Source organism: Lonchura striata, chromosome 7 (genome assembly GCF_050655825.1).
Source record: "Lonchura striata isolate lonStrDom1 chromosome 7, ASM5065582v1, whole genome shotgun sequence".
Classification (NCBI taxonomy): Eukaryota; Metazoa; Chordata; class Aves; order Passeriformes; family Estrildidae; genus Lonchura; species Lonchura striata.
Genome location: NC_140709.1, coordinates 13,526,221 through 13,554,163, shown reverse-complemented (window position 1 = coordinate 13,554,163; position 27,943 = coordinate 13,526,221). Strand labels below are relative to the sequence as shown.

Below are 27,943 nucleotides of genomic sequence, written 5' to 3'. Positions count from 1 at the left end.
TAGAAACAGCTGTGATATTTACACTGCTGTTTTTTAGCATAATTTACTACAGTATTATAATAAACATAACATAAGCATAATATAATAATATTAATAATATAATGATAATAATATATAATTATAATGAATTATAAAATAATATACAAGAACTGAGTAGGCAGACCAAATTTTGTATCAACCAAGTACTCCTTTGTGCTGTTGGGCAGAGATTATATAAAGTACTGCTGGCACAGATCTTCTGGAGGAATAAGGGGTATAATCTGTGGATTCTCTATTCAACAGCTGGGGTGTGCATCCTAAGAGCCAAGTAAGACTCTGGAAACCCTGACATATACAACACTGCAGTACATGGACGAGAAGTCAGTTTGTGTCCATCCAGAAAGGCAGGGAGGGTCAGGCTCCTGTCCGCTGTCAGGTCTCCAGCTGATCTCCCACCTCTGCTCCACCTGTGTGCCTAACTCAGCTGCTCACTGCCAGCTCCCTGCATGGAAGCTGCCTCAGCAGCAGCAAGGCTGGCACCCACCGTATTCTCCAGCAGCACAGAGGCTGAGGACTATGGAGAGCACCACAGACATGTGGAACTGGATTCCAGAGATCCTTAGGAGATGCAGCTTGAGATCAAATTCACCTGCATTGCATCTGCCTCTTCTAGGGACACGAATGGCTGAATATGTAGTTCATGTCCTTCTACCAGCTTAAAAGAAACTCTTCTTAAATGTCCCTTATACTGACAGTTCCCTCATTTTCATATTAAGAGACATTGACATTTGTTGCAATACAAGTTATTTTCAGTTATTAGGTATGTTCATGTTTTAAATGGCTTTTTTTTCAAAAAATTATTTGCTTAGGCACTCAGAAGCTGAAGGAGTGGCAGAAGCAGCATATTCCAACAACATATATACACATTATATGCATATCACTGTGTTTATAAACTCCAAGCAACTTCTGTGGACTCAGTTTGCCCTTATACAGGCAGAAAGTCTTAGTACTGACTTTTATGTTTATATAGTGCGACTTAAAACAAAGTCATGCATTTTTAGAACTATTATATTTAAAATATTTGTAAATATTTGTCTGCATGATTTGTCAGTTCTTGCTATGGCAACAAACAAAAGTCTAATTATGGAAACATAGCAAGATAAATTGGATCCTGTGTTAAACTCCTGTGCCGGATAAGCCTAAAGTCTGACACAGCACTTACCCCTAAGACAGCCAAGGTTTTTGGGGTACCCAAGTTATTGAAATAGGACAGTTAAAGGTCTTTTTCACCACCACTTCAGGTCAGTTGATTTGCATTTGTCTTTTGAAAGACTGAAAACATATCGAATTCAAACAACATTGTCTTGGCAAATTTCATGTTCTATTTGTCCTCCAAATTCAAACCTTGTTAAGCAGAACTGAATTTGTAAAATCTTACATCTATAAATTTTAGTGCTGAAAATGTAAACTAATTTGCATCTATGCTGTTTTCCCTTAAATCAAAAGAAGTGAAAATTAGGAAAATAATGATTGAAGAATTGCATAGAGCAATCAAAGCCGATTCTTTGAAATCTCATTCAAAACCATTAAATATCTGTTTGCACTAACCACCTCAGCAATATCAAATCCTACAAATGGCTCACCTAATACATTGAACAATATGTGAAACAAGCAGTTAGCAGATTTTTTTCATACAGATGTCTGTATATATACACACATCTATGAAGTAATTTCAACCAAGTAGGTGAATTCAGAGGCTAAGTCAGAGTACAAATCATCATCTAGGATAATCATTTTTTAAGGGCTCTTGAATTAAAGCAGTGAGAAGGGAAAACTAACTCAGTATTTTTGCAAGGGTTTACCAAGATCTTGTTTGCTCACACCGAATTTTTTTCCATCATAACATTTTTACAGCCTTTTACATTGGAGTTTTTAACGTTCAATTGACAAAAAAACAAATTCTTCTTGTTTGGCCTTTCAACAGGGAAAAAATATACAGTTTTGATAAACTAAATAAAAAGCCTTTAAAATAATTCTGGACAAAAACAGGACAAATTGGATAAATATTTCATACTTAGTTGAAAACACATAATTAGTACCTTCTTAGAGGCTGTTTGTTCAGTGAAGAAGTCTGTGGTATTAATGACTCAGGATCTGTATTGGTTTAAACAATTCCCACCACAGGGAAAATAAACTGATAACTCAAAGCAGGGTGAGCTCAGGCTTTGCTGCATTAACCACAACATGCTGCTCATTCTCTGAAGGAGATGCTGAGATTTAACAGTGAAAATGCTGCTCTGGTTTACAACCCTCGGTGAGGGTCTCGTGGCTCTGCCCCCACCATGTGGAAGCAACACCCACCCCCTGAGATATCAGGCTCTATGCACCTCAGAAACAACCTGCTTTTAAGTCAATATCAGGTTACCTTGGGAAAAAATATGTAATATGGACCAGGAAAAATGAGAATCCTCAGTGGCATGGTTCCTTTGAACATTATTTACTCAGTGAGCCACCACGTCACTCAGCTGGTTTTGTACCACACTACTCTGCTTCCATGGGGACACACACCTGATTTATGCCTGTCTCATCTTTTTTCAGTACAGACATAATGACTATCTAATACTTCCTTCCTTTACTTTAAACCTTCTCCATGGCAATCGTACCAGTTTCACAGTCCTTTTTCTCTTTTAAAACTATAACCCACATATCACTGCCCTAATTTTCAGAGATGACAAACATGGTTGTGCTGGAAATCACAGTCACTTTTTGTATTGCATACCAACTGTGCCAGCCAACATTGCTAAGAATCTCACTGACTTTGATTAAAATTTCTGGTCAGGTTCTGTCATTACTCAAATCAGCCATCCAAAAGTGAAGTAGTCCTGCCAATGCCAGTGGAACTACCCAATGGGCAAGACCACAAAATTTGCTCCTCATTCTAAAATTATTTTGTTAAGTGTGGTTAGGAAAAGGGGGGAGAAGGCAGTGCTTTGCTGACATTTTGTTTCTTGCTATACAGCTTTGCTGCCAAGGTGCACTGCTTTAACGGAGTCCCAGACTGAAAGAATTGCTTTAAAAAAAGCAAAGGAAAAACCACATAGTAGCATTTGTCTGCTCCTCTTAAGCACAGAAACTGCTCTCCCTCTAGAGCAGCTGTTACCACAGTGTGCTCTGTTCTTCTGCAGTTGTTAAGATACTCTCATAGATGAGAATGGGCAGGAAGAAGGCAAATAAACATGGACCTTTGCTTTTTCTACACTTAACAAGAGCCTAATGAGCTGAACTGCTGTGCTGCAATGACAGAGTTAATGCCACTGCACACTTAGAGTACTCAGCAAAAGCAAAATCATCATCCAGCCTTTAAGAGACAGATTTGAGGATAAGCACAAGGATTCCAAACCCAAATATTTTTAGATGCTGAGGAACATTAAATCTATATCTAAACTAAAATTTTGCGCCTCATGAATGTCCCCGTTGAAGGCCTAAGAAGGCTGAAAATAATTATGAGTACTTGCACTCTCCTCTGCCAGCCCAGGCTGGGTTTTTTTCTCAATAAATTTCTGGCCAAGTGGCAAGTTTCCTGAGAGATGCAAGTGGGACTCCAGCCAACAACAGAAACTATGTGAACAGCTGAAGGCATGCAGGTTAGGAAGGACAAGCAACAACAAATAAACAATCCAAAGAAGATTATCGCTTTTAGGGACAAGTGACAAAACAGGAAATGGCAGCTTTGAATCCTCAGCAGTTTTGCTGAAGATGAACTGGATATTCTACCCTGCTGAAACAAAAAATATCTATTTTTGGCATTCCAACTCACTTGCACTTAAAAATTGTCCCTTTTGCTTTCAATTTCTTTCCCTCTTTTCCCATTTTCTCTGTTTAGCCTAAATCCTCCAGGTAAATTCAGATAAACAAGCCTGACACTGCCTTAACAGATAAGCCTATGACATTGATGCATGTCCTGCCACATCCTTACTCTGTACTGGGACCATAAACCCATCAATGCTCTGCATTCAACTGCAAGTGCATAATGATCATAGAAAAGCCACAGTGGGCTCCAGTGCAACCCTGCCTGGGCCAGAGGAGCAGCTCCTGCTCAGCTGAGGTCTGGAGTTTTTCCCTTATATTACAGGTATACCCAGTAGGAATAATGGCAGTAAGATGAACCCGTCATTTCTTGTCCTCACACTGCTCAACCAGCTCTTCTGTGTTCATCCTCATTACCAGCATCCTCTCACCCATTTCCACTAGAATGCCACCTTGTGAGGTGGCTCAATACAGTGCCCAGAAAATGGTCTTTCATTCTTAATCAGCTCTTCTGCAGAAGTATAAAAATGGTTAGTGAGAACAAATAGCAGCAAGTGCTGAATTAATAGATTAATAAAGAGAAGATAAACCAGACTGTGCAATTCCAGTTCTTGTGAAAGTGCTATGGGACACTGAATGATCATATTTGATTTTGGGGCTCTCTGCACCTGCAGCAGACCAACACTCCTCAGGGGTTCTCCAGGGCCTGAGGAAGACAACAGGAGTGACATTTGCAGCCACCCTGTAGTCAGACAGTAACACAGCCCACTCTCTCTGTGTCCTAATGAAGCCTTATCCACATTATCTTATGAGCTAACTGGATGAGGTGCCCACGTGGCATGGAGGAAAGCATGGAAGAGATGAGTGAGTTTATAAGTTTAGACACATCATATGCTCTTCAGAGCTCTCTTTTTGAAGCATTTTATAATGGATGTGAAAGGGCCACAGGGAAAGGCCACAGGAAAGAGAGCACTGAACTAATGCACCTTATAAAATACTGCAAGGTGAGAGCAGTATTTTATCACAGCAGTTTTTGCTCTTAAATGCTATTTAAGTTTTCATAGATGAAAGCACTTTCAGAGGCTAGAAATAAGATTGCAGAGGACAGAGAGGAATAGTTGAAGCATCAATGACTATGAAAGGTCCATCAAACCGTAAACCAATCATTTCACCACAAGAAAACTTGGTATTCAACTATTGTTCATGAAAATGCTGAAGTGAGAAAATTTTTACAGAGCAGTGAAGCTACATTATAAGCAACTGCACTGGGAACGCCTTCCCAGAAGGAACACTTTGTAGCTTATTTATTTCCTATTATTTTCCAGGAGTAATAATGGACAGATCCAGCAACCAGTGCAGAAGCATCCAGCTCCAGTGAAATCAGGGAAATCAGGGTAGCCATGCAGATCTGCACTCACTGAGCATCAAGCTGTTCACAGGAAGACTGAACAGCTGAGGCTGGACAGGACCTCTGGAGACAGTTCAGTCCAGCCTCCTGCTTCTAACTGCTCTGAAACAATATCCAAGAGGTAAGAATTCTTTAGAAAACTCTGTGGCTGTTACTGAGGGCAAAAGCACCATCTGCAGGTATGCAGCAAGTGATATGCAGCCCTGAAGGACCTATTTTTAAAGGGGGTAAAAAAGAAAAAGTTATATATTTGAGCCATTTACTCTTGAATTACCCATCATGACAGCTCAAACCCTTGGGACTGGGCATGGATGAAGAGTAATGACCTAAACTGTAGCACTTTGCACCTTGTGCACTCCACCTGGGGCAACAATGGAGTCCCCAGTTCTGCACAGCTCCCAGGCTCAGGTGCTCTCACCTGCCTACCAGCCCGACCCTTTCACCAAGAAAGCCCAAAAAACCCCAGGGCAACAGCCTGGCCTAATAGAGGTCTGCAAGTCAGGGTGGAACTCAGAGCAGGTAGCTTGCTTATGAACACAAGCCAGCTGGAGTAAAGTTGAGTTGAATTAATCAAGGATTAATTCAATTCTTGCTAGAAATCATGGACAGTGGCTGGATTACGCCCACAATGAGATGTAACTGGATAAACTAGAAAAAGAAAATAGATAAAATGGGGACATTTGGGACATTTAATAGGAGACTGGATGAGTTACAGAAAAACATGCTGTGGAGAGCAATCTTTGCTTGGTCCTTTGGGAGAAACTACATGCACTAATAACAGTTCTTCCCTACTCCTTTATTTTGAAAAGTATCTGAGTAAAAATGGAATTACCTTACTCAACAGAACTGTTTCCTGTATATGCAGTTTTAACTACCAGCATTAATAATGAGAAAATGATCCTTATTATTACTTTGTTACCCCTGATCACATTGACCAATACAGTCACTAGTGGCTCAAGTGGACTGTCTTCAGATTTGACAACCCTCCACAAAAGACAGATTAATTTTGTTCCTACTGCATTTGCAATGGCAGCTTTTAGGAATAATAAAATCTAGATTCGGATATAGAGAATCTTTATTAGCACTATTGATTCATGAGGCAATGAGAACACACCTTGTCCTTCAGTTCCCAGGTTAATACAGCAGAACTGACAGTTAGAGAATAACATCTATTTACATGGGAGAATCTGACCAGAAAGTAATTAGGACAATGTCATGTCCACAGGTTGTTCCACAGGCTCTTGTAAGTGGTTAATAATAACTATTGAATTTCATGGCTCAGACTGATCTTAAAGAAATCAGAAAATATCATCAGTAAATATGCTGAATATCTGAACTGGAGTAAAAACAGAAAAAGAGTATTAATAGAACATAAATTAGAAGAGATAATAACATATTGCTAATCACTTTAAAGCTGGAATCCCTAATTAAATGAATTAGAGGATTTTCTTAAAACTGATAGAAGCACTCTCAGATATTATTAGGATGGCGTTTCTGTTTTGAAAAGACATCTTTGGAAAATGATATCACATTTCAAATTCTTTATCTCAAGTCCTGTAATATCACCTATCAGAATTTTGGGTAAGAGGGAAGTCAAATATCTCTCCACATGGAGCTGTAGATAAAAAGCCCTAAGTTTGGGGAATTTGTTTCTTTTGCTTTGGTTTCAGATTTTTGTTTGGTTGATTTTTTGTTTAGTTTTGTTTGTTCATTTTTTAATGGCAAAAAAACCTGGGAAGTCCCTGGGAAGAGTATGTAATATATCCATTGTCTTCTACAAGACAGGCATTGTAAACAACTACAAAATGACACCAACACCCAGAAGATAGCTTAGAGAATAATATAACCACATTTCTGAGCCTTACACCAATTATGAGCCAGCAAGGCAGCTTGGACAGTGTAGAAACCACACTCTGAGCCTCTCCTCCTACCCTTTTGTCACATCCCTACTGAATTGAAATCTCACAGGGCCAGTTGAACTGGATTGCTTATTTTTTGTCCTCAAAGCGTGTTAGTTGGCAAAAGACAACTCTGAGTTGTACTTCTTATGATCAAAAAGTCCTGCACAGCAGTGCAGAAAGTCTGGTTTTAAGCGCTATTAAAAAAAAAAAAAAAAAGAAACCAACAAAAAACCAACAAACCAACCAAAAAAAGTGAACAAAAAAACTCCCAATAACTTGTTGAACTGTGTTCCAGTATCTCTAAGAGGCATTACTGCAACTCATTAAACTTCTTTATAGTCTGATGTGTTACAACACATTACAGAGCAATGGTAAATAAATAACTGCTGATTTGACACTGCTTTCAACTGCAGAGCAATTCTGCTTTCCTCAATGTTACAATTAATGTCAGCAGCTAATGCCTTAAGTGGTGGAATTGGAAACTCAGCTACGATAAAGGCATGCAGTCAGATTTCAACTCAAGGATATACCCAAACTGCAGCATGGTGTTAGCTCAGCTGTCCCTGTCTCAGGCTGCAATTACAGTTCTGTTGGTCAGAGCAGCAGGGGCACCATTTGTCATCCTAAGGAAGGCTGGAGTGCTGTGAAATTGGGCACTTTGGAAAAATGCAGCTGTAGCAGAACATATGTATAGGCAAGACCATGAAATGAACTGGCTCCAAGCCAGCACGTAAAGGCAAAAACAAAGAGAATGTAAATGAAAAAAAAATCATAAAACACTGTAGTCAGAAGATGCTTCTATTGATATATCCTGACCAGCCTTAAAGGTCAGGATGACAACAATCTGTCTTCTCTGTGGGACTGCTTAATCAATTTGCAGCTCTTTTTTCTTCACCCTGTTAGCAACAGGTTCACATATTTCAAATAGATCTTCTGTTTTTGCTGCTTAATTGGTCTCAGGATCCTGTGTATCTCTCTATACAGCTATAACAAATATAGGTGTGTATTTACATTCCTGCACAGACTGTAGTGGATAGAATATGAACTGTTCAGCTCTGCTCTGTAGCTCCACTGTCACTAACAGAGATAATTATGCAGCAGAAGCCAGTTTTCTGCTCCTGGAGCTGAAGGAAGAACTGAGCTGTACTTTAACACTGCAGTGAATACTGGAATGGGCAGAGGCTGTAGAAGAATGACAACCATGCAACCTAGAGAAGCTATAGTCCTTTCTCTCTTTCCCAAAGCTGAACAGGCCTATGTGTCTTCTGTATTTAATGGTGAGAGAAAGAACCAGCATGGGAGCTAGTCCATCTACAAGCATCACAAAGTGAGAATCAAGAACTTTACATATGAAATAACTCTCTACCACTGGCCTTTCATCACAGCTGATGAGACAAACTCTTCTGTGGGCTGCCTCAATGCTGTGACTCAAAAGCCCATGAGACCATCACATCCTTCACCAGCTTTCCTTCCAGCAGTAAGGCTCCTTAGTGGAGTGAACTTTTCTCTAGCCAAGTACAACTTAATACAAATCCTGTCAACTACTGGCTTGAAAAGATGAAGGCATCTCTGTCAGGTAGTGGTGTTTAGGTAGAAACAACACAACTGAGGCAGGTAAGCTTTTCTTTCAGGTTGGTGTAGGATTTTGACCAGGCATTACCACATTAGAGTTCTTCAAACACTGTGCAAGAAGCAACAGGGATCAATTGCTTCCATTTTAACTGTCTGTATCATTTGCCTGCTTTCTTCTCAAATATGGAGCCCTGGGGGGACAGGCATCAGGGGAAATGAAGTAATGAACAAGATCAGACCCAAGCCTCATATTTAAAATATAAATCCCTGAGGGGCAAACTTCTTTTAAAAATACATGCGAGCCCCCTCCCTCCAACCTCTCCTCTCTACAGAGATGCTCTATGCATATGTGCATCTCCATAATGGAAGTTTTTCTATGCAGATTTACGTTAGGAAATTAATAAATATGAGTTACACATTTATGGCTGTAACACAATTTCTGCCATCTGAAAAGCAGAACAAATGCAAAGGCAAATATTACCCTGATGCACACTTCATTACAAACAGACTGAAGAAACAATCAGCAATAAGCCATCTCCTGAAAAGGGACAACATCCCTCCCCTAATCTTAGTGCTATTTTTCTTCCCTCAGTCAAATAGCATTTAGCAATGTTGATTTTGTGCCATATATTTTCTTCCACCCACAGGCAACTGGCCAAGGTAAGGTGCATTTGCCCAGAGGTTTAGGTAAGAGGTATCTGTATGATGCTGTAAATACAGAGATACAGAAAACTGATGAGTTTAAAGGAAGCCACCCCTAGCACAGGAATAAATGCATTTGTCTGAATTTAGGTTTCTTTTCTCTTCCACATTGTAGTAAAAATTGTAACCATAAAGCTTTGCTTTTAAATGGAATACATAAATGACGCCCAAACAGCTGTCCTACTTAACACTACTGTGTAAACATCTGTTCACATTCCTGCATGCAAATAAGAACATTAGCTTGCTAGTCTCTTAGACTCAGATTAGTCTTTATCAAGTCCTCACAGAAAACATGGGGGTGGAGGCCAATGACTGCGTGAAGTGGAAGGAAAGGAAATTCTTGAGCTTTTTTAGAGAATTGATCCTTGGAGAAAAGATGGATGATGGAAAATACAAAAAACCTAGCTACAATGCAAAAAATCAACATTTTTCAGTGTGTGTGCTTTAAAGGAAATTTCCATTCCTATCTCTTCATGGTGGTTTCCTACTTCATTACGTATTTTAACAGCTTGTTTTATGATTGGACTCTGTGTCAAATTTTTATCCCTCTTTACTCAAACTGTCCTTTGAAAGTTCCAGGGTCCCAGACCTGCTCCTGCTGAGCTAAATGGGATTCTTGACATTGAGGTGAATGGAAACGGGACTGGGAAGGCTGTACGCCTCATTAGATACACGATTCCACAGCACCCTCTAAAATTCTGCTGAACTCTCCCTTTCAAGCAAATAAAGCTGGTAAACTCAGAGGCCATGAAATGTCACTATTACATTTCAACACTTAAATACATACCTGATGAATTAGCCATCTTCTTGCCAGGCATCTTAGAAAACTGCAGCCCCTGAGGGATTTCCCCTGGCCGTTACCACTTATTGCAAAGTCAAAGAGAGAAAGCTAAGGTTATTGTTTTGCCTGTGGAATCAAAATATGCTGAGAGGGCATGTTAATCCCCAGACTCAGAGGTTTATTGCATTTCTAATTCACACCTAAGGTCACCATATGTCAAGTGAGTATGCATTCTGCTACCATGGCTACTGCCATCATTTTAACTCTAATGCTAAATAGTTCTAGATTGGAACAATACCGACTTGGAAACAGCCTAATTTAGTGCTTATAGCAGAAGACTGGTCTTCTGATTAATGATGGAAAATAAAATGTTCTGGTTCTACCCTTGCATTTTTCAGACTCTCCAAAATCACACAAGTGATTTAATCACCCTGAACCTTCGTTTCCATATCAGAAAGTCGAAGAACGAAAAGGCCTGAACAAGAGTACACAAAGCCAGTACAGCAACAACTGCATCTTCTCCATCAAGAAAGGTTAATAAATTAATCAGTCTTTGATCAAATTTCATTCACCATTTAAAAATACAGTATGAGGTTTGAAGTCTGTTACTTGTATCCTGACAGCATTGCACTATGGTGGAGATGCTTCCCTTTGCATAATGCATAAATGTGAATTTGACCACACAATTGTCATTCCTTGTCATTTAAGTAGTCTTACAGTTAAGCAGCCATAATTGTCCTTTGGGTGTTATCTTAAATACATTAAAAAAGAAATTGAATGCTTTCACCACATTATAGCTGGGACACTTTTTCAAAGCTAATTTCTATGTCTGTGAATTATTCATAATACACTTCAAACAGGCTCTTCCGGGTAAGGTAATTGACCTTGTCTGCATGAAGCACCTACTACCTTGCCTTGGGATAATTTAATCTACAATGTGGTCCATTATTCAAAGGTAATGTCTTTTCATTAGGTTAGGCAATATATTATCACTCAACTAGTCACCTAATTCTGCATTTAGCGTATTCAAGTTTTCACTTTTTTTGTCATAGGTTACACTCATCATAGCAATATCTCACATTTAAGTAGCATGGTGTAACAGTAAGACATTCTCTTGATAAATGGAAGCAGGACTTTGAGGACTCTAATTTCAAGATTTACTTGTGCATTTTAAACCTCAGCTGGCTTTGTGTTTTCCATGGGTGAAAGCAGCAAAGGGTATTATTCAGTGAGAACTAGTGTAAGGTCAAAACACAAGTACAACTAATGCACCAGATGGCAGAAGTTACATAAGTTCAAATATTGTTCAGTGGAAGCATTTATGTGCTGATGAAACATATGTTAAATCACATGTATGACACATATATAACACTTGCACAGTTTTATTTTTCTGTGTAGAGAAACCCCTGATTGTTCTGCCATGTGAGGAAACAATTAACAATGCTGGCTGTAGCTCTGGCTGGCTCTGAACCATTGCAGCCTTCTCAATACCAAACCATTATTAGGACTCAACAGCCTGCTACAAATTCCCTTGAAAGATCTTGCTCAGTGAAGACCAAAGTGATAATTTTTTGCATATGTATGGAGTGAAATCTCTGAGAGAGAAAGCTAAACAGTTGAGCACCCAGCTCTCTCCTGTGCTCCAACTACTTTGAACCACTTCAGCAGAATAAAGCAGCTCTGAATCTGTTTTAGTCAGTCACTGAGAAAGTCCTCCTGCATGAGTAAACTCTTGAATGGCACAATGATCTGGAGGAGCTCCTGCATCAATCCCACTCCTGGCTCCAGTAAATGGCCAGAGATGGTATTCTAATTTATACTGCACCACTCCAGTAACCAGGCTTAAAGATGCCTCTCCATCCCTCTCTGCTTCAGTACTGCAGGGTAAACCTCTGCAAGAACAGAGTGCTGGCTTTTTCAGTCTATCAGTGCTGAAGTGTATAGGTGCTGATTACAAATACTGCATTAACAAGCTATGGATGAACTTGTTAGCTCCTCTAAATGTCTGAATATTTTTAAATGTTTCTGTGTTTTTAGTTTGTTTTATACTAAAGAGGAATTTAATGAAATATGTAAAAACTAAGGAGTTAATCCACCATCTTACTTGCCTAAATCAGTACAAATATATTGAATCCAATGGATCTGATCCTGCATATATTTGAGCTTTGCAGTTTTTCAGTTGAATCATTCGTTACTGTAGCTTTCCATTAATAGAACGTTATGATTCTGTTGGCTATTCAAAGCTTTTTAATTATGTTATATAAACACAGTTCAGTCTCTGAATTGTTTATCCTGATTAGATATTGTTTGAGTGTTCACTCAAAATTACAAAGCATTGCTTTAGAGCAGAAATAAAGGCAAGGGCGTCACAGATATCAAGGTGTTAGCGTGAACATTTACTCTGAAGGTCATTGTCTGAATCCTATTTGCATAAACATTCAGGAACAATCTGTTCATGCCTTGGAAAATTTCTGCAAAGACAAAAATCTCAGTATCATTGTCCAGAATGATATAAAAAAAAGAATTATGAAAATTATCAAAGTGAAACTGAAATTCCAGTAGAACAGGAGTGAAATAGGTGATATTTATAATTTTCCATCAGCTAAAACAAATCGGCCAAGGGAAGTGTTGCTCCAAGCAAGATTACCTGCAAGTGGCCTGACTGCTAGATCATATTTCACATCGGTCGAGTGCCTTCCATTGTGTAACCACAGTTGTGCACATTGATGGCTCCTGTTGCTATAATATGGTTATGTTTACCCATTAGTTTCTGCTTTTGTGCCACAACCCAGCAACTGTGATATTACAATTGCTCTAATGGTCTGTTTCACTTTGTTCATTTACCTATTAATTTTGACAATGGCATATTTCATGGAACATAAATTTCATCCTCTGAAAACATGACAACCTGTAGTGCAATATGGTCAGACAGATTCTGGAGCTTTGTATGGACATAAAATGAACTGTCCAGGGTGGCATTTTGGAAAGGACATACCTCCCTCTGGAGGCATCACTTGTATGTAAGGTGATTACTTCAGCACTAACAGGATGCAATTATTCACTCAGTAAAATTCTGCCTCTATTAAGTAGGTACATCTCATGTTCTGCAGATTGACTAGTGGCCCTAGAATGTCTCACAGAGGTAGTAAACAAAACGCAACACAATCTCTTTTTATGAATCCAGAACATAAGTGTTCACTGGGAAGGAAGTGACCAAGAAACCTGCCACTGCTTTGAACGAGGAGGCTCTGGGAAACAGGACCCCAAAGCAGGACCTAAAAAAATGCTCATTGCAGGAGAACCTTTCCTAGTTTGATGGCAGCTATTAGAGCTGCAAAACAAATGGATTAAAATGACTTTGCATTGCCAGAGAAAAAGCCAAAGGGACCTGAAATAGAGCCTATTTAGAAGATAACTTGTCCTAGAATCCCATCCTCTGCCGTTATCTTAGCATTCAGTCATAGAGACTTCTCTCTGAGAAACAGCCCCTAAACTTCTGCCACACCCCAAAGTGTCAGTCATTGATCAAATTTCATGTGGTTTCATATAGATAAAATTGAGACTTTGAAATCACAGTGACAAATGGGAGGCAAACAAGTGCTAATATACAGAAAGCCTTTACCTCAAAGAACAAAAGAGTAACCAACACTACTTTGTCTTGCACCAGGCCAGACAATATCCATGTGGCCCAAAAAATGAATTACAGCCAAATTCTGTTCTTCTTTTTCCTCCTAAAAGGAGGAAAGAAGATTTACACATATCTACATAAATATTAAAACACACACTTTCCCAAAAAGAGAGAACTCTATCTGTATGAATACATATGGACTCTACTGACCATTTGAATCATCAGATGAAGGAGGAGTTAGTATTTAAAAAATATATATATATAATGAAATTGATGTTATTATTTTCTCAGAACCATTTTTCATATCTCTGGTCATTTTTTTAAAACAGCTCATCACAGGCTTGGAGTTGTCAGTAAAACAAACCTGTCAGACCTGAACTAGGTTCAATAACACAGAATTGAGAAAAAGAACAGCCAGGAACTGTTATCTTTTCCTTCCCAGCAGCAAATGTTACTATGAACATTTTGATCACATTGAATGAGACAGCCTGAACAAAACTGATTGCAGTCTATACTGTAAGCACTTTTCATGTTCTATTAATGTTAATATACTGAAATCACTGCATGTTATAAATTAGACATGTCACTTTAAACTTTTTGGAGAAATGGAAGATTTGGATGCAGAACTAAGCATCCTAGATAAACAAAAAGTCAGCACATGAAGACAGGGCACAACAGCAATAATCCAAAGATCTATGAAAGAACAGTGGATAGTGATGAAGTTCAATTGAGTTTAGGATGAACATTTGGTTTGAGATTTTGTTCTTATCCTGGGAGGAAACAGACATTTCTGTATCTGGCATGGTGAGAATATATGTACATCTGCATCCCATTTTAGCCCAAATTAAGATTTTCTTTTAGCACTAGAACCCATGGAGTGGGTCTCTATTGATTCTAACAGGCTTTAGATATTAATCACAACCTGGTTTTCTAGAAAAATGAGATATGTTGAAACATTCTTCATGAATTTTTGTGCACACCTGTGTCTATTGCACAAGTAACTCAGCAACTCACTGGCTAATTTCAAGAACATTTGACTCAGATATACATTCCTACAGATTCCATATACTGCCTATGCAGAAAACAGGCATTACTGCTAGGAAACATCCTCCTAGTACTTAGCCTAACTGAAGGTTGCAATGCATTTTCATTCCTCTGTGTATATAAAAAGATCCATACAGAAACTCAACACTAAACCACAAAACCAAAGGGGAAATAGCAACATTTATTACTCCACCAGTTACAGTGCAAAATCACAGCTTTCTTCCCTTATCTGGCTGAATACAACAAAAACCTTATTATACCCCACCTGAATATACCATTACCTTCTTTGCAGTTTGGTAGGTCCTTACAAATCCACGGGATCACATCTTCCTGCTAAATCACCCTAACTGTGGTGACACAAAAGCAAATGCATCTCTAAGGAATGACAAGTTCATTCCTCCACTAGTAGCACAAGGGCAAGGCACAAGAGGTACCTACAGAAAGCTCACACTTGGAGTGAAAGACATCAAAGGTGAAACACTTGTATGGTTCTTTTTTGTGGCTACAAGAATTTGGCTATTGGTTTTAGAAGGGTACATTTAAATTGATCTAATGGCTCATTCTAGTTTTAGGTAAAATTGGTGTCAGTTGCATCCTGATGCCTTAATTTTCTTCTCTGCTAAACAAGAAAGCTACCTTCAGAGGAGAACTGCATAGATTAATTGGTTAACCTTTCTAAATGCTAATGTTAAAAACAAAACAAAACAAAATACAAACCCAGAAAACTTTTCTTCAGAACTCTTCTGAGTTCTGCTCCTGAGAGTAAAGGAAGAAGGCTCTTGATGTTGTTTTAAGTCCTAGACATCAAGTGGGAATACACACCTTGGCTAAACCAATCTGATTCTTTCTCTTCTAAAAAGGACTTGGAAAAGATTGAGGCTCAAAAGCTTCTTTATTTTTGATCTCAATCTTTTGGGCCAAGCAGATAACAAAAAAGCTTCTCTAAAGAAGGTTTTAGAGGGGTTATTTTCTTTCAGGTCACCACATCTTTCTAGCTACTCATCAAGTCTCATTCAGATCTGCTCTTCCAGATCAGTCCAGGTTGGGGGTGATGCAAACAATTCTATATTGCTTTTAGGTGCTTCTTGTGAGTAGAAGAAGTACACAACTTTTTTTCCCAGTGTCTGGAAACATTTTATCAAAGTATGCTTGCTTATCCTCTATATTTTGGGGAGTTCTTTTTACAAAAGGAATTAAGAGACATGTAGAAGAGCTACTTTTATGCCCCTTGTAACACCAGATAGCTCATGTATGAGTATTTAGTTTAGTGTTTTGCTTAGGGTAGATTTTTGTTCCCTTGCTGATTCTCATAGATTCTTTTCTCCCGTCTCTGCGTTCACACTTTCAAACATGAAAATGAATTTTCCACAGGCTACCTTCCAACTGCAATGGGGGTAAAATTCCTGGACTTCAGATTTACAAGCAGTGAATCTGAGTAGTAACCTAATTATTCAGAGCAAAAACCTGTCTTTTTTTTTGCCACAGAGTTGCATTTTCTTTTTCTCCTAATTACTTGTTATGATTAAGTTACACTATTGATCTTTTATTGTATAGCCTCCTAATACCTCTGTTTTCCTGGACAGGTCAAAACACTTCAAACAAAATCTAAGCATAGGGGTTCCATCCCATCTGATTTTCTGCAAGTGCCTTGCTATGCACCTAATTTCTTCCCCAGGTCTAAAACAGGAGTCAAATGAACCCAAAACACACATAGAACTGAGAAATTGCAACCACAAATGCTTTTTTAGCCTCAAAAATAATGTAAATGCCAATGAAAATTACTGTTGCTGTTTACTATTGCCACTCGTGGCATCTTGGTGGAAGAGGTTAGATGATAAAATTTACTGCTGAAATTTACATCTTCTGCTCTGCAAAATCAGAAAACATCACTCTCTGCACTGGCCCAAATTTGACAGACAAATTAGTTTAATGTCAGTAAGACAATCTGAGTCTGATGGAGCCCAAGGTGTTTAAAGTAGGACAGCCAAAAGAAGCAGACAAATGGGAAGTGTGATGAGAGCACACTCCCTGCTGTGGCTTTAATGAGGGAGAAGGCACACTTTTCTGCTCGGGCAGCAGTCCTGCTTTCTTCCTTGAATGGAGGACAGGTTGCTGTCATAGCTAATGACCCACTAATATAACAAACCACGGATTAGCTGTTTGTTTCTAATCACCATTATTTATTTATTGTTAACAATATGCTGAGTCCTGCAAATTAAAACAACAATAAAAAAGGAGACTATTACTGCTCATGCTTAAGGGAATATTGGCTGAAATAATCTGAAAGAATTCTGTCCTTCTTCCCTTCTTCAAATTGTGTGTATGAATAGTTTATACAACTGGGTCTCTCAAGCCAGAGGTATCATTAAGATGTGTTTGGTTCTGGCACACGTGTGCCTCATAAAACTATCAATTTCCAAACTCTTATTTGGACTGCAGAATTCCCTGAACTCAATATTTTGGCATTACTGAGCTATGAGCACTTACACAATCCCACAGGTTTCACAGGTTGAACAAAAAGATAATATTGACTCCAAACCAGAAGTTCTTTGGGATCAAAAGGCCCAAACCAACAGATAGTAGAGGTCAAATAAACATCTTGCAGCATCAGTTCACACCACTGACTTCCTCATAGAACCAACAATAATAGTGTTTGCAATGAATTCCAGAATTCAGGCTCAAAATATGTAGTCTAGATTTACATTTCACTTACATGTCCTATGTACCTTCATTAATACCACTGGTCAAGCTTCCTGTATACTGGAAAAGATAATTTCCATATCAGTAAAAGATAGTAGATCTATTTGATTTGGAGTGCAAGTATGTAAAGATGTAAACTGCAAAAGGTCTTAAAGTGAAATGAAATTTGATAAAATAAAAGTATAATTCCAAAATTGCTCCTTAGACTTACAAAAATAAACTAATTCAAGGGAGGGAAAAAAACTGAAACACGCAACAAAAAAGCAACAGGAATATCCAGTGACAGCAGAAGTATGAAGGATGTATTTGATAGAAGCAAATAGGAGTTAACTATAGAAGCTCTCTCCTCTGTACTCCATGAGTTCTCACTTGAAGTGTTTTTTTTTTTTAAATTCACCTGACATGTTGTGTCTAAAGCAAACACAGATAATGGTGCTCCAGTGTTTACTGGAACCATCCCAGGAGATTCTTGCCCTGCTGGTGGTCACTGTAGAATTATGTCAGGTGCACTAGAAGCCTCCCCTCTCCTGCAGTGGGTTTCAGGGAGGGAACATGCTTTCCTTCCACTGTGTTAGAATCCATCCAGTGTATGGTTGAGCAAGGATTCATTCCCATGTTTTTCCCATCATTTAGCCTCTTGGCTGCATTTCATTCTCAGAGAAACAAAACAAGACTAGATGAGAAGTAATAGCAGCAAGTAGCTGCCATTCGTTGCTTGGCAGCTATAGCATAGCACACTCTACCTCACTGCCAGCCAGGGAGGATGGCAGAGGGAAAGGGGAGCTAAGGGTCAGAAACTGGGATAATGATATTTCCACTACTCACAGGTGTGTGCAGGCTCCATGCCAAGTTAGCTCTGCCACGCCACAGGTTTTGTATTCTGCTTAGACCTCCTGCATTTTAATCAGCTGTACACAAAAACCAACATAGCATCTTTAAATACAGCCTCTAAATCTCTCCCGACAAATAAAGGGGGGTGCATTGCATTACTAGGGTGAACTCTGTTCCAAAGTCTCCAAATATAGCACAAGTTGTCTCAATGCGTGCTTGTGAGAAGCTGCCACTGCCACTTTGGGGGGAAGAGACAAGGTATGGTGATGGAAACACAGATGGAAAGTCAAACATTCCAAAAAAGGGACACTATTTACCCAAGAATAATCACAGCACACAATCCACACCTGCCTATCCACCACTCCTTCAACACAAGCCACTTTTTGAGGGCAGACTGCCCTGTTCTGTGTTATTTTGTGCAATGAAAAATAGTTTCCTAGTAATGCAATAACAATTTAAAGTTATTTTGTACAAGAAGAAATAGTCCCCTGGTACTGCATTAACAATTGAAAGTACTGGAATGATAAACTGGAAATTATATTTAAAAGGCATAAAATACTAGTGGGCAAAACCCCACTGGTAAATGACTGCTCGTTATGGGTCATTTTATATCACCTCCTGATATATCTATGTAAATTACTCCAACACAACCCAGGCTTCACACTCGTTTCTTCAAAAAACTCTGAAGTGGTGAAATCTTGGTGCAAACCATATCTCAAAAAACTCTGGGTACTTTAGGTGAAAAATACTAGAGTTAGTGAAAGTCCTAAATGAGTAACTAAAATTACATCCTGTAATACAAGAACTCAGTGCACTGAGAAAAACAGTTCTTAAAAACACATTTGAAATTGTAGTTCTGTGAAACACCAAGTGGGGAACTCCCGGAACTTGCTTTCCTAGAAGGCCACAGGGCAGGCAGCCTAATGAAGTTCAAACAGTGATTAGACAAGTTTATGAACAGATTCATAGTGGATACTAAAAGGGATTGGCAGTAGCATAAACACTAATGCCTTTATCTGAGCAGCTGTGGGGGGTGATGGGGACATATTGAGGGATGTGCTAAAGACATCAACCTGTGTGCTCACCTTGAACTGCACCTTTCCAGCAGCCACTGCTGAAGGCCCTGCAGGACATTTCTTAGCACCTTTGCTCCAGCGTCACTGCCCTCACCTGGAGCTAAGGAGGGAGCCTGCACAGACAAAGCTCTAGCTTTGATAAACAAAAAGGAAAGTTGACCTGTCTCAGCAAGGGAATTAAACCCAAACTGAGAAATTATGATGGGTTCCCTGCTGTGAGGCAGCACTACATCTTTCCCTCCAATAGAGAGTTACAAAATGCAAATGCAGTGATTCAGCAGTGAGGGCAACCATCTGCCTGGCATGAGGGGTCAGACTGTGGGACACTCCTGGTGCAGCTTGGCACTGAGATATGGGACTAGCTGGGAGCCAAAGTGGAGGAGAGGTGGTGGAAACCTGGGTGCAAGTCATATAATAGTGGGATTTGACAGACACTAAGTTCAGGGAAGAGGTGTGTAGTTTAGGATGCATGTAGTTTAGGATCAATGTTTGACATAAAAGCTTAAGGTGACATGGTGTAGGAATTCTACTGGAAAGAGAAAAATATGAAGGAAGTCAGGAAAACCCCACCACCTACAGATATTCCCGTTTCTTTGATTTTTCTGTTGGACTGATCTTTTCTCAGTCCCTGCCTACACAAATGTGCTATGAACCTGACAGACTGTCAGCCAAGTATTGTAAAGCAAGCCATGCTGCCACTGATAGAGCCATCACTGTGCTAAGTCCTTGATAAGGTGGATGTGAGGAAGCTTCCCAAGTGACAATCATTTGAGTCCACCCACTGCTTCTAGAAAACTGAGCAAATTCAGTCAAGAGCTGGGGGACTGTTCAGTCAATGTTTTCATACCTTCAAACATCTTGTATGTTAACAGCTTAATTAAACATGCATCTGCACACATGTGGCTATCTTTGTACACATACTCTTTCCTAAGGTATTGCCTGAGATGCTCCATAAAGGAAGGAAATCAAAACCCTGGGAGGCTACATTTCCTTTCATATTCTCAGAATACAGAGAGCACATTTAGAGACAGCTCAACCTTCCTGCCCACCCTGCTCCTCTCCTGCTTGCCTGGCTTGGCCTCTACTTATAAGGGTAAGTCTGCAATCTTTTTGTAAGAGTGTGGATTACTTTCCTAATTAATGCCAACTGTCAGATTTTCTCTGGTTATGTGAATGTTTCTCCAGCAGGTCTGGGAAAGTCACAAGAGACTTGTGATTTCTGGTCATACAAGTTTCCTTTGCCACCTTCTTAAGAAAGTCAGCTATGCCTTGATGAACAGACATCTATGGCAGTGTTCACAAACCTCCTGAAAATGGCATCTATGGCAGAGATGTACAAAACTACAGTTTAGGGCAATTTAATTTTTGCTTTCAAAGACACGCTTGCAGCTAAGCTGTAGCATGACAGGGAGAACCAATAAGGCTGTTGCAGACAGCAGGAGGTGGAGATGAGTAAACTCCTCTGCCAACTGCCAGATTGCATGTCTGACACACTGCAGATGTAAATCCAGGAAACCCAAGGGGGATACCATGCTCAGTCACACCCGCTGAGGATGTGCCTGTGTCTTTAGGGCAGGAGGGATTAGCAAAAGAAGAAAGAGAAATTCCTTGATATAAACTGGAAGAATTTTAAGCAAGCCAGGAGCCTCCCTGGGCTTCTCTCTGAGGCAGCGCAGAATGCCTTGCTTGTCCCATTAGCCCCATGTCAAAGCTGTGAAAGCCAAAAATTGCCATGTAAAAACATATATCTTTGCACTATGATGCAAAAGGAAAGAGAAACTATTTATTGCTTCTCTGTGAAACATGATAGTATTTAGATCCTGAAGACAAGGATTTGGTGTGTTGGTGCTACCAGCTGTTATATTCTTATCATGTGTTCCATGCTGTTGTGGAGAAAAAAAAAAAAAAACAACCAAAAAAAACCAGCAAAGCCCAGAATAAAAGTAAGCTCAGCAATGGATTGGATTTTTTTGGAAATTATTTAGATTGGATTACCCCTTTGGAAGAGGAAGTTTTATAACTCTGTCAAGATTAGATAGCACCTCTGGGAGATGCCCTTCCATCAGGCACTCACCACTGGGCTTAGTCCAGAGGTAATACTGAGTGGAGACATTCAGCAAGCTGGACTAGGTCAGGTAACATTTCCTGCTGGCCTGCAGATGCAGTATGGTCATTAATACTGCATGGGCATTGCATATTGAATTCTACAGCCAGGTCTGAAGTGTTGCACACTAACAGCAGTTACACATTAAGATACCCTGGAAACACAGAGGGAACACAGTGCTTCAGGCATCCAGACGTCTAAGAAGAAACAAAACCCAAGAGTTTTGATCTTTGTTCTGTTTCTCTGGCCCCAAATCTGGCAAAAACAACACTTGTGAGAACCTTCTGCAGCAGGTCCAGCAAAATACCCTGAGGTCACTCAACTTGTAGCTCATTTTCAAGTTTAGAAGTGGAAATTCCTTAAGTCCTAGAACTTTTCAAGACATCTATAGCACTACTTGTTCTCTAGGTTCCTCTGTAATACAACAGCATTTCGCTACAAGATTAATATCAAATATTAGAGCTTGGGGAAAATAATGCTTTTCTACAAAAATACTTAATACACAATTAAGAACAAATTACCCTTGTCATGTCATTTCAAGAACTGAAATGTTATTTTTGAACATGATTCACATGTTGCCAAATTTAAAGCCTTAAACTACGGAGAAAGCTCAGGATGATAAAAGGAAAATTTGGAAGTGCAATTAAAAAGCATATTAAAGAAAGAAAAAAGGAGGGGGAAAATGATGGTATCTACCACATGCACTGTATTGCAATTTTATTTATTTATTTATTTATTTATTTTATTTCTCAGATGGAGCTGCAGAAAAGACTAAATGAGTTGTGCGATTCTTGTTGTGGTTTAAGTGTCAGGACCACAGTGGCACTGCAGCAGCTGTGAGAGCACAAGCCAGACTGCTGGACACCATTCCCACATCCTTTCCCTTGGGAAACCAGCCACAGCTTTAGTCCTGGACAAGCAGAGGATGAGCTGCCTGTCAGGAGCCCTCTTAGCCAGTCTGCCTGTTGTTTGGTAGCTTTAGCCCTGAAGATGCACAGTTTACACACTATAAATTTAGGAAAGATTATCATTACTTGTTTTTTTTCCCCAAAAAGTTTTGGTTCTCAGGAAGTCCCCCCAGCTTTCGAGAGGTCCCACATATGAGAGGCATCTCAAAACCCATTCATAGTGTACATTCCTGCATACACATGACCAAATGCCTCCAGAAATGTGTAAAAATAAACACATGCAGACCTGCTCTAATATTGTAGCATTCATCCTTGGAAGAACATTTCAGAAATGGCCTCTGTGGGGTTTTATCTTTAAGACATATCAAGTGTGTTATGGGAGCCAGGAACACTGTAAGTACTTGTAAGACATCAATTCCACTTCTTTATGAGCAGTTATACCCACAATTTGTTTTCTCTTTGTGCTCTACCCTGGATGCTGATATTAACATTTCATTCTTTAAAAAAAGATTAGCAATACAAGCAATTCTTGGTTGGTAAATCTGTTTATAACAAAAGACATAATTCACAGCTTTTAAAAATAAACTGACTGTAAGGCATTTGATTACTGGATCCATAAAAATTCAGTGTTAAAAGTAACTTTGCTGGAACCAGGAGGGTTTTGACACATCTCATTAGGCAATATGGTTTTAAGACAATAGGAAATCCTACTGCAAACTCCCCTTCAGGCTTTTCATGGTCTTTGCTAAATTACAAACAAATTTAAGAGTTGCTAATAATCAAATAATCACCAGGACAATACAGACATTATAAGTAACAGAGAAGACTTTGAAGTCATTCAGAAGTCTGCCTTTAATGTCATTCATCTCTCCAGATAAACAAACATAAAAACCTGACATCAAGACAGAGTTGACTGGAAGTCAGACATCCTGAGTAGCCACTAGAAATTTGGTGCTGCAGAGAAACACAAACTGATGAGACCCTCTGCTTCCTTTTTTTCATGTTACATTGAGACAAACGAAAAAAATGTAATCCTTCTATTGCAAGGGGAAAGCTAGTTTTGCCCCAGGAACTGTACTACCAAGCACTTTGAACATCATATTCAGGGCTGTGGGACACAGGAGAGGTTACACCTCTCCCCTACATAACATTATGGGTCTAGAGCAATCTGGATGCTTTTTATCTTTAACATACAGGTAAAAACTGTAAATAAATAAACACATCCATTTGCCATCACCTAAATACACTTCTTGTGGTTTCTAGTAGCACTTTCAACCACAGAAGTTTTCAGGGTCTGGGCATGCATGAACTTATAGAGTGAAAACTCCCCTGCAGAGCTCAGACCCTCTTGCACCAGAGCACAGGCACTGCACAGTAGAATCCAAAACCGTAAAAGGTTTTTCACTCTATTCCATATTGCTCCTATTAATCTGGGGGTTTTTATTGGTTTGGGGATTTTTTTTCTCCTTAGCTGCAGCACGGCCTCTACGTGCTGTACAATAACCAGGAGTTAAGAAGGAAAGCTTTGGGCTGGTGGCACTTACTCGGGGTGTTGAGGAGCCGTGACTTCCTGCAGTGGTAGGCTGCCTCCTGCTCGCAGTACTCAGCGCTGTTGATCACGGCCTCCAGCTGCTCTGCACTGCTGCTGTAGTTGAAGGACATGGTGTAGGGCTTCCCTGGACCAGCTCCTTGCACTCTGGTCAGCCCTGTGCTGTTGTGCTGCACTTCAGTCCAGATCTTATCTTCTGTTAAATGAAAAATTATTGAACGTGAGGTTAACAGCAAAACACTTCCAACAAGTAAGGAACAAAAAAACAACTGAAATGTGACGTTTTACTGCAGTAGACAGACCATCAGCAGGACCCCGGGCTCCGAAATGGGCACTTTGTGATGAACACCAAGAGGTCTGTCTTCATGAAAGGTCAGTGTGGTCCACAAAGATGTTTCTCCTTGAACCAGCTCAAGCAAGCACTACACTGCCTGCTGAGCAAGACAGGAACTACAAGCTTCCTAGGAAGCATAGGAGACCTTCAGCTTCTTCTATTAACAGATATATTTATAAAATTAGATACTTTTCAACTGGCTTTGTCCCTGAGAGAAAACACACAGTAATATAGCTCATGGGGTAATAGTCACCTTTTGCCTGAGAGCACAGCCCATGGTGTTGTAAGAACAAATGGAAGTGGAGAACTGCAGCTCATGAGCTTGCACAAACTCACCATGAGCAGAAAGCACAATCTCTTGCCAGAAAGTTAAACTGAGAGTATGTTCTTACCACCCAGCTGGAAGTCAGATCACTCGTTTCACTCAGTTCTCAGATTTTTCTACATATAAGATGAGTGATGCCCTACTTGGATGATGGTACAGAATGCCATATGACTTGGCATCTGTAGTTAACTCTAAATATTGATGCTTTTCTGTGCTGGGGAGCCCATTCTCATTTCCTTCATTGCATTTACTGGCAGAGCAAGGGATTGTGTAAGTGACAGAAAGCAGAAGCTAGGCTTAAGCACAACCTGCACCCTACAACCCAGCTCACAATCAGCACTGGGGTTGGCATAATGAGAACACCACACTTGGAAGCAATTCGCTTCCAGGGAGGCTTTTTCCCAGCTGGTTCTGGTATAGCAATGGGCAAGTAGAAAGGACAACCTGAGTGGCCAATTTGCTGAGCTGACACAGAGTTAAAGACAAACTCTTCAACAAGGATTCACAGGACTGAGCACCTGCACATGCCTAACAATATTAGTAAAAGTCACAACCAGCAAATTTCCTCTTTATCAAAGACCCTACTTGCCTAGAGAGGATGAAAGATACTGACAGGGCAAAAATTTGAGGCAGCAATTTTCAATCATTTGATGAACAGGAGATTTCAATCTCACTTGCAGAAACATGCAGACAGCTACAGAGGAAGAAGTAAGATCTAGGCAATAGATTTCTATTTTGTTATTTATGCTTCATCAGGGAAAACCTAGATAACATTGAATCATATCTTTTCTAAGCTGATTTTAAAAACTGTGCATTTAAGGATTCAGATGGTTTTACCACATTCCCTGGCCTGAGTTCTTGCAGAGCCTGAGCTTTCCAGTAACTCCCCAAGACACTGGCATGATGAGCCCAATAGCTCTATGGACACTAAAATGCATTTCAGTCAAAGTATTTTTGTTGAGCTACATATATGCCCCAGATTACTTCAACAGAATGCTAATAGGTGCATAAAAGTCCTAACTAAATGTGATGACTTGATGGATTGTCATTACAGAGGCATTCAAATGACAAGCAAGTAACAACAACCAACTGGAGACTATCTAAAGAGGTCTGTTCCAAGACCTGGCTGCAAGTGACAGAGAAATTAACTTGCATTAACTGTAAGGACAGTTTACACACAGCAAACCACACAGTCACAACCCTCTCATCTTTTCTGTGATGGTAGGCAGAAAGTTTGCTCATATGTCTACAGTTCTGTGGTTCTTACTGACTTCAGGGAGCTGCTTGTGGACCCTTGGAGTTGGAGCTCAAAGAAACATTGCTGCAATGTGCAATACACAGAAGTCAGATTAAAATAATAAGAAATACTACAAATTTATTGCTTGTAATACTTGTCCCAGTGGTTGTAATCATAGTGAACACTGTAGCACAATACCCTGCACTGTCCTGCACATACATTGCTTCAAACACAATATACTTCAATGGCTTCATAACAGACATCTTGTACATCTTAAAGTAGCAATCCTTATCAGCCAGTCCCTCTGTTTTCTTTTGCTCTCTCTCAAGGCAATATTGATGAGAACAGAGTGGATTTTTCAGGAACAGCTGAAGGTGAGTTAATTTTCCTCTCACAAAAGCTTATAGAAGTTTAACTTCTGCCTTAACTGAAATATCTACTAGTAAGACAAACATGAGTTGCTGATAATGTAAGACAAAACCAGGAGATGATGGAATATACTGGTTGCTGAAATTCCAGGTGGGCTGTCAAAAGCACCTCCCCACTGAGAGTTCTGAACATAATTTTAAGAAAATGAAATAAAATCAATGCTCACAATAGTGACTACAGTGCTGCTCAGGAAGTAGAGCAGCCTAATGCTGTAGTTGTACAGTGGTTAACACTGCTGTACTTTCCAGGCTGCACATCAAGAAAGGTGCCATGTGGGTACCTGAAAAGTCAAAAGCATCAAGAGCTGGCAATTTAGAAGCAAAGAAGGAACACTAGAAAAAGCTGATTAAAAATAGCATTGCACAAAGCTGTCTTCCCAGAAAAAGTGTTGGAAATATAATTAATTGACATGTTTGAAATGAGGTTGGACAAGGTACCAGCAAATATACTGTAAGCAGCCAGCACTCATTAACAGGAGTGTTGGACAGGCAATGTGACAGGTCTTCCTCTTATCTTCCTGTATGATTCTTCATTAATTTTTAGCAGCCTTGTTATCATTACAGCTGCACACAGCTGTCCTGAGATCTGAACTTTGACATTCTAGACCTGCTTTTCTCCAAAGGATCATTTAGAAATAAGATGACCTATTTTCCATCCTCTAGTTTACAAAGGGAAAGGAAAACCAAAGTTTCTTTCTGTATTTGAATGTGATTTAGCAAGTACATCACAATGTCATTTAAAAAGTTATAGAAGAAGAGAGGAATTTTAAAGTTACATTTCAGAGATTTCCTAATCTACACATGCCTAGTCTTTTAGCCTAAATACTTCTACATATCAGATCTATGCTTTGGTCACTTCAAAGTTTCCCTCTGTGCTTCACCTTTGAAGTAAAGGTGCCCATCATTTCAGTTTCTAAAAAAAGATCTGTTTTTCTCCTTGATCTAGGGGCAGTAAAGCCACAGCCACCAGCAAGCAAACCTCGGATCAGAAGGGCAGCTCAACAAACACAGACAGAGCTTATTCCCACTTCCCAGGGCAGGAGTAAGTACTTCCATTTTACAAAACAGCACATGAGGTGTAGAGGGGCAAGGTAACGCATACAAAGTCAAACACAACCTGCTACAAGAATAAAGGATTACATTCACATCACAGCAAAAAAACCTCAAAAAACAAACTTCCTTCTTTCAAAAGGACACCCTTTTGTTTATATGCAGCGAGTCTGAAAATTATTTAAACTTTAGATTGCTTTGGACAGGGTAGAAGAGCCAACAATGCTCCCTCCTGCATCTGCACTGGTTGAGAGAGAAGTTACTAAGAGCTAGAAGGCAGTAAATCCTTGAACCATTCCAAGACAATAGCATCTGCTTCCATAGATCAGAAAACCACTCAAAAATAATCTCAACATTTCTTCTGAAGACCACCACCTTTCAGATCAGCCCTTGGGGTTTATTCAAGTCCCTGTTTCTCCACCTCAAACTTGGCAACAGTTAGAAAAAGATCATTCTATTTTCTCAAATTCACTTGCACAAGTTTAGCTAGGGCTGCTCCCAAAATACCACTGCCTGCTTCAGTATGAGGTCAAGGCATCTTCCCCTCACTACTTGACTGGCAGGTGCTCTGAAGCCTCC

The 27,943-nt window shown here is 39.6% G+C and overlaps 1 protein-coding gene across 1 annotated transcript in view; it reads right to left on the bottom strand.

Annotated features, from left to right (window-relative positions):
* The window catches only part of CNTNAP5 (contactin associated protein family member 5), a 265,702-nt gene that overhangs the window by 55,912 nt on the left and 181,847 nt on the right, over positions 1–27,943 (bottom strand). Inside the window, exon 13 of the mRNA XM_021526152.4 lies at positions 23,986–24,186. Coding sequence (XP_021381827.3) covers positions 23,986–24,186 — 201 coding nt within the window. The remainder of the gene's footprint in view (positions 1–23,985; positions 24,187–27,943) is intronic.